The 10,817-nt window shown below is 37.6% G+C and overlaps 1 protein-coding gene across 1 annotated transcript in view; it reads right to left on the bottom strand.

The window, feature by feature from the left end:
- Positions 1-10,817, bottom strand: part of ATE1 (arginyltransferase 1) — a 48,471-nt gene that overhangs the window by 6,297 nt on the left and 31,357 nt on the right. Inside the window, exon 9 of the mRNA XM_010286306.1 lies at positions 6,608-6,707. Coding sequence (XP_010284608.1) covers positions 6,608-6,707 — 100 coding nt within the window. The remainder of the gene's footprint in view (positions 1-6,607; positions 6,708-10,817) is intronic.

Genomic DNA, 10,817 nt, shown 5'->3' on the forward strand with positions numbered 1-10,817 from the left:
AGGACAGGACACGACAGCAAGCTGTAAGGGACACCGCAATCCTGAATACGGCATATGACTTATCAGGTCCAAAAAGCAGCCAGCCAACCCTGCCGCCAAAACCCATTTGATAAAATACATGCAGAGAGATAAGCACTTTTTGCACTAGTTACAACTTGAAGGAGTATTGAAGCAACTTGATTTTCAGAAGCATTTAACACATGTACACTGAGTCAATCATCCAAAATACTTTTGGAAGTCTTGGCCAGCCACTTTAGAAGACTTCTCAAAATCCCTTTGGGTTTTGATGCCAAAACTCCAATATACTTCAGAGTAGTCTTCTTCCCCTCAGTCACTAACCCAAACCACTAGAAGGAACATATGGGGTACGTTCACAGCTCAGAAGAAATGGGTGTTCAAACCAAGCTGCCGCTGCTGATGCAGAGGAGTCCCTGGCCTGTGGGGAAGCCCAGTGAGGAAATGGAAGGAAGGAAGAAGGGAGGCAGTTAAAAGTGATGTTAACAAGACATACAGAAAAACGGGGTTTTCCCTGTACTCCTACAACTCATGATTTTCAGGGCTTTATTATTATTATTTTATGTTTTTGTCTTTGGTTATTATTTTACCATTTGTTTTTAATTGTCTTGCCAAAACATGTATGGCTTTCTAAGAGTAGATAATGGTTTCCCAACCCGGACATTCCAGTTCTTCATTAACAAATGGTATTGCAAGCAACAACTTGGCACTCTGTAACAAGTACTGACTTTTCAAAATATTTAATTGACTATTTATGATCTGTTTACACACACACACAAAAATCATGTTTTGTACTAATTTGAACCCATATTTATTCCTATAAACCAGCAAAATTAATCCTGGAAAAGCCAGTAGTACAGGTGCTAACAGACTTGCGCAGAGCTAGTCCAATCCTCCAAATTACTCTCAGCTTATCATCTTTTGCCATTATCAAGGTATATATTAGTACCAGTGAGAAAAGCAGGCTGACAGCTGTTAATAACTTCAATACATGCTGAACAAAAAGACCAAGCAGAGAGGTATAAAAATGCCAGCTCTTTTTGTGTGGAACGAGTGACACATTTTGCAAAGCTCTCTGCCACTCAGTGGTAGAACCATAGCAGCATGTGTTTATACCCCAAAAATCACAGAGGATCACATTAAGTCATGTCACATTACATCTCTTTGCCTCACACATTTTGGCTCATATAGCAAATCCAAGCTTACTGAAAAGGTGAACTAAATTCCACGGTCAGAAACACAAGAGTCAGAATGAGCGAGGATGAGCCAGACCTTTGTGGATCCCATGGACATGGAAGTCCAGGCTGCCCCTGGATGCATTTCACTGCTGCAGGAGCAGTGATGCTGGAATTCCTGAAAGCAGCCAAAGAAATTGGCTCTTGTTTGCCATAAAATTCCAGGGGCACCGCTTACGACCACAGTCAGTCTGAGGTATTTAGTTTACAAATGATTAATCACAGATGAATCAGCCTTTTGTTTCTTTTCTGACATTTCAGAACCTTTTCTAGTATCCATCTATCTGAAGTCTGGCCATGCCTTGATACTGAAGGAGACTGTTTGAAATAATTCCATTTACTTTGGCCTGCATACAAGTCTGGATAAAGATTTCAGTCAAAACACCTCTTCACATCATAGAATGGTCTTAAAACGGTACACAGAGATAACACAGCAAGACGACATGAAATCTGTTATGCAAAGTACACTGATGGTTATTTACAAGCTTAGTGGAGCGGCTTCAGGGAAAGCAGATCACTGACCACAACAAGTAAGGATACGTGCTCCAACTGCAGTATTTGCATGCAAACACTGACATTGAAAAAGCCTCAGGAAACCCAGAAGTAAGGAAACTCACATAGAAAACTTCACCAACAACCCCTTCCCAATGCAAAAACTTCAAGGAGAACTTGATTTAAGGTGGGCAAAGGTCTAAATGGCAAATGCAGGGCAGCAAGTACATTTATTATTTACACCAAAGCACAAACCCAAAATCTATTTAGTGTCACCCACCGCAAGACTCAAAATCAGTATCAAAGAACTGTAATGGAAAGAACAGAAAGGATCTCAAGGAGTTCAGCAGCGACTGGAAAATGTGAATTTGGTAACATAGAGCCATGGCGCAAAATTCCTTACTTGGAAAGATGCAGGATAAAACAGAGTATCAGTACAGGAAAAAAATCCAAGATCCTCTCAAGCATCTCTCTGATACGGCTGTTTGCTAAAGGTGGTTCTTCAATTTTTGTAATTCTGTAACTATGTTTGTAAACAAATATATTTAACTGAAAAGCATTAACAAGTACATATACAGTACTTAAACACATGAGAAGCACCCCTGACACCAACATCATCCTAAAGTAAAATACTTTCTTATACTTAAAATTTCATCACAGACTCCAAAATGCATTAGGAAAAAGACTTTGCATCTTATGAGTCCTGGAAATTTTTCCAGGAGACTATTTTCCAACTTAAGAACTACCACATCTGACAGAGCCTGAAAATTCTTACCACAGGGTCATGAATTTCTTCACAGAACCATTTTAATCTTCTATTACCCTAACCTACCCGGAAAAAATGGAACAAAGCCCTTGCTTAAGGTTTTTCATAGCATTTTTCCATATTAATATAGTTAATAGGACTACAAAAATCCTTTTGTCTCAATTTAATGTAGATCTTATTTTACCATATTTAACCCATACATGGGAACACAGATCTAAGAAGCTGGGAACTAAGGAAACAGCCTAATATTCCCTTCCCCCATCTAAAGTAATTTCACCGGTACTCCACTGTTTTAAAATCACATTGCAATCAAATGCAAGCTGTTTGGGAACAACAGGAAGTGGAAGGGAAGGGAACAGAGAGTCAAAAGGGAGCTCTATTTTTTAAAAATTCTGTAATTATGTCTGATCCATAGAGCAGATGATACTCATTCACCATTGAGCTTCATGCCTGATAATTCAGCATTCTTCAACTCTAGCCTGAGTGTCCTGACTTGGGGATCCTCTTCCAGGACACTCAGGCCACTGATCTTCTACTGGACTACATGCTATTTATGTCCAAAATTGTACCATTCATGGAAACATAATACTTTGGATGAAAAGCTGAAATAACGTTATTTCTGCCAGTTCAGCCCCTGACCTGCTCAGCAGCGCCTAAAAACATTCAGCAGCTGCACGGTGCAGTTGTGCTGGGGGCAACTGGTGTGATGTTCTGGCCATATTGGAAGGTGACTGCTCAAAGAAACTTTCTAGGATAAAGATACAGATAGCATTTTAAGAACTGCAGAAAAAGAAGAACAAGCATACTAGCAGCCTTATTAAAAATTAAATTCTTCAACAAAACATCCTATCAATGCCTTGGATCGCCTTAGAGCACACAACATGAACACACGACATCAGATGATCCGATGCAGAATGGAGGAGCCGTTACCGTATATGGCTCAGTCATGGATATATACAATCACCTATTGGCAATGCTTTAAAAACCGATGTTTGACTATTACTTTACATCCACAAAAAAGTTAGAATCCAGAAAAGATGTCTACAATTTGCTTTCCAAATAAGTACCATGCAGAACAAGGCTTTCATGCTTGCTGTTGGATATCTATACCTCCGATCTAGGAGTCATGTGTATTTAAAACCAAATATCCAACTACGCCCTCATGTGCACAACATCAATGCATCAGCCTTGGATTGTAATACAAGTACAACAGTTCATTGCACACATCCCCAATTACTCCAGCCACATCTTGTACAGAAGACTGAGTTTTGCTCCATACAAAGTGGAACACTGTCAAACTCCTTAAATCAACATCATAAAGTCACTGTTCCTTACACATCCCAATTCATCAGCCATCCCTCTTCAATCAGCAGGAAGACAGACTACAAGCCAGTAGTACTGTATTTCCATCAAAAATCAAATACTTATGTCAGCTTAGGCATTTGCACTGCTCACAATCTGTGACTAGAAGAAGGAAAAGTTTAAAAAAATTCTAAAATCCTATGACTTCACTGTAAATAAGTATACCATGCATGCGTTCTTCATAAGACACTGCTTATATAGAGAAGTGATGCTGTGCCTAGCCTCCATTTCTAAACATCCTAGGACAAATAACTTGCAAAGAAAATTACAAGCAGAGAATAAAAAAAGAGGTGTTAGCTCTTCAGCTCCTTCCTTTTGTTTTTCCTTCATTTAATTTGCTTACCTGACATCAGTTTAACAACATTTACCTATAGCATGTCATTCTTCCACACTAATATCATTAAGTGAAGAAAGCCTCTAAGATTTCTATTAAACTGGAATAAAGCAAAGTCTTCAAGATGTAATGCCTCTAAGTCAACCAGGCATTACTGAAATTACTTAATCCGCAAAGTCAGTACTTACGCACCCTACTTTACCACTACCAATCATTTCACAAGAGTAGTAGCATTATGCAGATGCATTTCAAAGCCGAGTTTTAAAATTTGCTTCCGGTGTACTATTTCAGTGAGGGTAAAGTGGAACTACAGAATTAATGTCAACCTGATTTTCAATGCCTTACACTCTGCCAGTTCTAAAACAAATATACAAAGGAAAAGAAATATAAAATAAAATAAAACAAACCCTCTTGCAATTCATTTATTAAATTATTACTCTCCCAACACAGAGCATTACTTACCTGCTACTGTGTGTGTTCTAAATATGTATGTATAGGATTTCTTCTTCTCCCCACCCCCTGCCCTGGCAATTCTCATACTGGGCCACACTTAATTACCTAAGCACACTGACATGTGTATGTTTCTGGAAGACTAAAATGCATATTCTACCAAATCACAATCATATCTGATAGTCATTAAGTCCAATCAAGGGAAGAAAAGGAGCTTTGGTGAAAAAAAAAAAAATACAATACTCCCACTACAATTTATTCAATTTCCGTTATTTGAGAATGAAAACTAGAAGCATCAGGAGAATCTTATATTCTTGGGGCAATCATTTTCAAATAACAGCACAGGCCCAACAGAAGAGATACCACATTATAATAAATGATATAAACATATAGTGGCTACTGAAGTTAGGTCCCAGTTTTACAGCATTTAATCCTCACATTTTAATAGTTTGCTCGCTACTTTAATACACTGACTTACATATGAGCTTTGTTTAATCCATGTATAGAGAGTTCACATTTTTGTTAAAACTTAATACAAGAGGCTGAGCCCCGAGTTCCCTAGCAATGCTATCTTTCGGAACTGGGATGCATGCTTTTTGCCATTAAAGAAAAGAAACAAATCTGACTATAGTGCCCTAGTGAACTAAATGCATTGAACTATGTAGGTTGTAGAATAGACAAGGGATGTTAAATTGCAGCGTCTCAACATGAACAAATCATCCCAAAGTCTTAAATATTTCCCAAGAGTAGAGCAAGTAATCAGAAGCTATAGTTCAAGCTGGGGATACGATAGCCTTTAACATTATTTAGATGACAGAGATAGTGTTTTCCAACTCACCCGTTTGCTTCCCTCTAACTTAACATTCTCTTTCTTTGGCCAGCAGATGTAGATGATAAACTCACCTTGGCAAAGAGAGGGGAAGGAGGGGGACACACCCACACAAATGTCTTCTAAGAGAAGGAGAGGGAGGGATTTGTTGTTTGTTATTTCAGAAGACTGAGTCATCACGGTCATCTGTAGCACAGGCCACTATAAAGCTGAAAACTTTTTTTCTTCACAAACATCACTTCAATGAGCCTCACAATTTTTTGGCTATTTAAAAACTAGCTGAAAATACAGCAGATTTTTAGCACACTTCGGAGGAAAAGAAAACAAAAGAAAACAGTGTACCTCTCACTCTAGATTTCATGAGCTTTGTGCCTTCCCACATTATTAACAGCTACATTTGGTTACGTGTAAATGTTCAGCACTCTGAAATTGTATGGTAATGTTCAAGAAGCAATGATACAAAGAAAAGATACCACATTCATGAGATTTAAAAAACACAGAAGACACCCTTAGGCACTCGGGTCTAAACGAAGTTGAAACGAACACGGGTTACAGAGGAGGTTTGGGGACAGACTGGTTATTCTAAACGTTCTGTTAATTCTCCTGACCCTTTCCTTAAAAATCAGCTACCTGGCTCAAAATTGCTGCTAACTTTGCTTCTCACTCGTTTCATTGGTAGAGCAAGTCCCTATTTCTAGCAAAAAACAAAGAAGAAAAACCCAAGTACAGCCAAGACCACGAAGGCATGTTATCACTGCCTATAGTCACTAAGCAACAGTTCCACAAATATGCAAACCTAAAAAAGGGAGAATTTTAGTCTACTGGAAGAGATACTGTAAACAGGAGATAGCCAGGTAACCAAATGACAAACTATTATCTGACAGCCTTGAAAACCTCTCCATGTGAACTGCTTTTAAGCCAACTTGTAATAAATACCACATGCAGCTAAATTAAAGAAAAAAATAATCCTAAGCCAAGTTAAATATTAACCAACTTTCAAATTTAACCATATAAAGTCTACATTAAAATCCAAAATGACAATTACAAAATATTATATTACTATGAACACTGTCAAATGCTTTGAATAATAGTACACGAAGGAAGCAAGTAAAAACACACTTTACCTTGTATCTCATTTTGGGGCATGAATGAATGTAGAAACCCATATAATAAAAACAGAGATCAGGAGCTTTTTCATGAAGTTGCCTAGTGAAAGCAATTTCCCTGTGAAAGGAAAGAAGAGACTAATTACTCTTGAATACAATTCTTACATTCATTTTACCTCTTCAACTTGAAACGTTTTGCAGCTATCTGGCTCTTGACCTATTTAAAGGACTAGACTTCTACCAAATAAAAAAAATTTAAGACAATAAACTCAAAACTAATGCTTAAAAAACCCAAAGATAATAAACTGAAAATTAATGCTTAAAAAACAAGCAAACAAATCACCAAAATGCAAAACACCGTGTTAGGCTTTAATACACTTTCATTTTTGTGTTTTGTCCTGCCAATTGACGGACTTGAAATTCAAACAAAAGTGACTAAGAACCTCTATTTAACAGGTTTCTTGTTAATATTCATGTCTATTGGAATTCCACAGAAATCTGGCCCATCTACTGTACACAGACTGGCTAATGTAGCTCAGGAAAACAGCGGAGTATTTTTAAAAAACAAGGATAAGCCTCTTACTTGTTCTATCATTTGCATTTTAGCAATTATTTGTAAATTCTATGTAAAAACATCAATCTTTATGCAACAAAAGGAATTTTTCACCCATCCCATGTTTGATTGTGTGATTTTTCTCATTTATTCTGAAAGAGAAGTGTCAATGTATTCCAAAATAAATTTGCTTTTTATTTGATTGGCACAAGGAAAGTAGTATTATTACAAAGATTCAGCCAGTGTTTCCACTATAACGCTCATTTTTACAGCATTTGTAACTTTGCAGTTCACTTTTATAACAAATTTGATAAAGCATGGATGTTGGTTCCTACTTTCTATGTCAAAGGGATAAAAACATATGCACATGTGCATATAGGAAGCATGTACAAACACTGGGTTTTTTTAATCACTTAATATTAAGTTAGTAGTAAGAATGTTTAAATATACTGAAAACCTAACATTTCAGTTGCATGTAGTTTGCCGAGACCATCATGAGTTCATCATAACTCTGCATCTATATACATCCATTCAAAGAGGAGAATGTCTAGAAATGTTACTCCGTATCTGAAAATCCAGGTAAATACAACAGATTCCAGAAGTGAGATTTCTGTACAAACATGCACTTCATATACATAATCTTTAAGACTTGGCATGAAGTTAAACAACCTTACCATTTCATGCAGATTATCCTACACCTAATTAAACAAATACCTTTCTGCAATTCAAAAAGCTGGAACACTACAGGGAAAACACATTATTTTTGCATTTTAAAATCTCTTAACACGCTTTCCAATTGGACTACACCATCTGATCTAATAAAACAAAAAGACTCAAAGTGAATGGAAAGTGAAGTAAATAGACCACAATATAATAAGGTAAAAATTGGGCTGCAGAAGCAAGCCTTACCATGGGCAACAAAGCTTCACGCAAGTGAATTAGCGCATGATACCAAAGCCAGCTTGCTTAGAACTACTGCCAGTGTCTTCCCATGTACTACAGTCTCCAGTGACAGGACCTAGGTCAGGATCCTTAACTCAAGTTTTTGCTCTATCTTTCATTTATCTATTCAGCCAACCCCACTCCAGGCAAAGTTTTATTGGGATAATGCTAAAACATCCTTCTGTTTCTGCTTTTCAGGAGCGTGTGCTGTGATACAACGCAAGAGAATCCTCCGACTCCAGCATTTTACACCAGGAGCAGCAATGAGGGGTCAGAGTATGGCACAACACACACCTACCTGCGTTCTTTCTGCCAAAATTTTTCCTATGGAAAAGGGACTACAGACTTGCAATTACTTTTTGTAAAGCTTTCAGTTATGGTACATATCTAAAGAATTATAATGGCTGTTAGTGCTTGGCAAGAGTAGTCAGCTAGCCAGACAAAATTTTTCATCGCTACAAAATTCAGACTTTGTATTTCAGTGCTACATAACCCAATTCCAAAAGAAGTTCAAGTACCTGCCCGCTTACAAAATAGAGATCATGAATACTATGCTTGTCTACTATTCGTGATTTTAGGTAGTAGGGGGAAGGTTTAACTTTTTCCTGCAAATAAGCATAAGAATCACTCAATATTTCTTGATTTTTTTCCCCTTGGTAAGACTGGTATTTCACAAGTAGCTGCTTCTCCCCTCATTCTTTCCTTACATGCCTACACATTTCCAATCATCTTCAAATCCCATCCTTTCTACGACTCAGCAGCAAAAATTCTCAAAGTAGCATGAAGTGGAAGTGACAGCACTGCATTGCAGTTTAACCTCCTCAGAGTAAAATTGGCAACAGCTTTGAAGGTATCAGATTCCTTTGCAACTTCCTAAATCCTCCCTTAAAAAAAAAGGGGGGGTTTCCCCTTTTTGAAAGAAGAACAAGGTTGGCTCCCTCAAAGACTGTTGGGAACTCATTTTTATTGCCTTAAATGCTGCAGAATTTATAAGCTGCTTTTTCACTAGTTGAGCCACGCACGCATGCTGTGCCAACAAAGTTTTAAATTTATTATGTAGAAAATTTAAAATCATTTCAAGAATTCATAAGCGTGGATTATGTCAGTCTATTATTACATAAAGTAATGTGATATGTACACATACTAAAAAATAACTCTTAGGAGGACTTAGTGTTTTACGCTATATGCTCACCTTGCATGGAAAAAAAATAAAAGGTCTAATTTCAAGTATCAGGCACATGTAATAAAATACTTGTAAAAATCTAGACCACTTATAGACAGAAAAAAGATCAATTTAAATCACAGGAGTTCCAACATTTTTTGTACATTCATTAATTCTGATTAATTTTATAAAATGGCCAGTGCCACTGAATGCCTCAGAAAAATGACAGTTCAGACACTTTTAGACATAGACCACTGGAGATGCCACAGCAACAGCGACATTAATGCTCACGACGACTTTGAAGTTAGCCCTGATTTGTGCCGGAACTGAACCAGATGACATCCAGAGGTCCCTTCTGACCTAAACTCCTCTATGATTCTACAGTTTCTCCTTCAAAAAGAACCATTCTAGAACAAGGTGGGGAGAGCCACCAGGAAGCCAATGTTATCATCTATTATTAAAGGTGACCTACTTGGAGAAATTGCACTTTAGGACTTAACTGATCTAAGAGCTTACCAGAGGGTGGGAGGAGGTCCTGCTACCTCACTCCCTAGCCAGTCGCAGCTGCGCGTTGTGGCTCTGTCACAGCTCTTGCACCAGCTCTGCTGTTAACAGGTTCTTCACTGAGCCAACCCAGCTCACTTACCAGGTTGCTAAAGCAAACAGTCTTCTGCTGAGTAAATGAAACTGGCTAAATATATGGTTGCTGGAAGCCCAGCATATAGCAGAGATGGAGAGGAGTGATTGCAGCACCTCATTTCAGCAGCAATAAACCATTAAACTGATGTCAGCAACTTAACAGTGACTTTGTGGGAAAAACCCGTCGACATTTGCGTTTGAACAACTCATGATTATTCAGAACTCACAAAATTCACCACTACAAAGAGAAGAATACACCCAAAAGGAGAATTAAAAAAGGATTCTTAAGAAATAAAAAGATCCTAATCAAAATCTAAACAAATTATGAGTTATTAGACTTCTGAGAGATTAAATTGCACACAGTTTATTAGTTATCACAAAAGTATATGAGGTAGTTGTGATAAGAAGAGGTTTCTAAAAGTAGTGTTTGTGCTTTACGTATTTCAAAAGTCATGTCATATTTACCCATCCCGGTGGGTAACACTACACAAGAGCTAAGAAGGTCGATCTATAGAAAAGATGCCTCTCAACAGGATGCCTCAGAGAAAGAAGAAAGCAGGATCTCACAATTCTAGCACTTCTTTCACACCTGAGTGTAGTGTAAATCTTAACAGGTAAAAGACTTTTGCTAGAACTTCTAAGACCTAGGGAAACTTGAAAATCGACAAGTCTTGGCACAATGTTCAAACCCAGTTGCTTCATGAGAACCTCCCTGGGAACACACCACGTGTCTGTGACCAGCTTACTTCATGTTAACAGAGAAGCAAAAAAGTTAAGAAAAAAAATTGATGCACAAATATCTCCACTCATTTGGGGGTTTTTTTCCATATAATAGTAATGGAATCATAAAATTGCTTATGGAAGAAAAGCAGTAACTTGCAATTTAGCATACAAGTCTTATTTGCAGTGAAAAGCATTACTCACTATTCCTG

This window comes from Phaethon lepturus, unplaced genomic scaffold (genome assembly GCF_000687285.1).
Source record: "Phaethon lepturus isolate BGI_N335 unplaced genomic scaffold, ASM68728v1 scaffold8044, whole genome shotgun sequence".
In the NCBI taxonomy this organism is placed as follows: Eukaryota; Metazoa; Chordata; class Aves; order Phaethontiformes; family Phaethontidae; genus Phaethon; species Phaethon lepturus.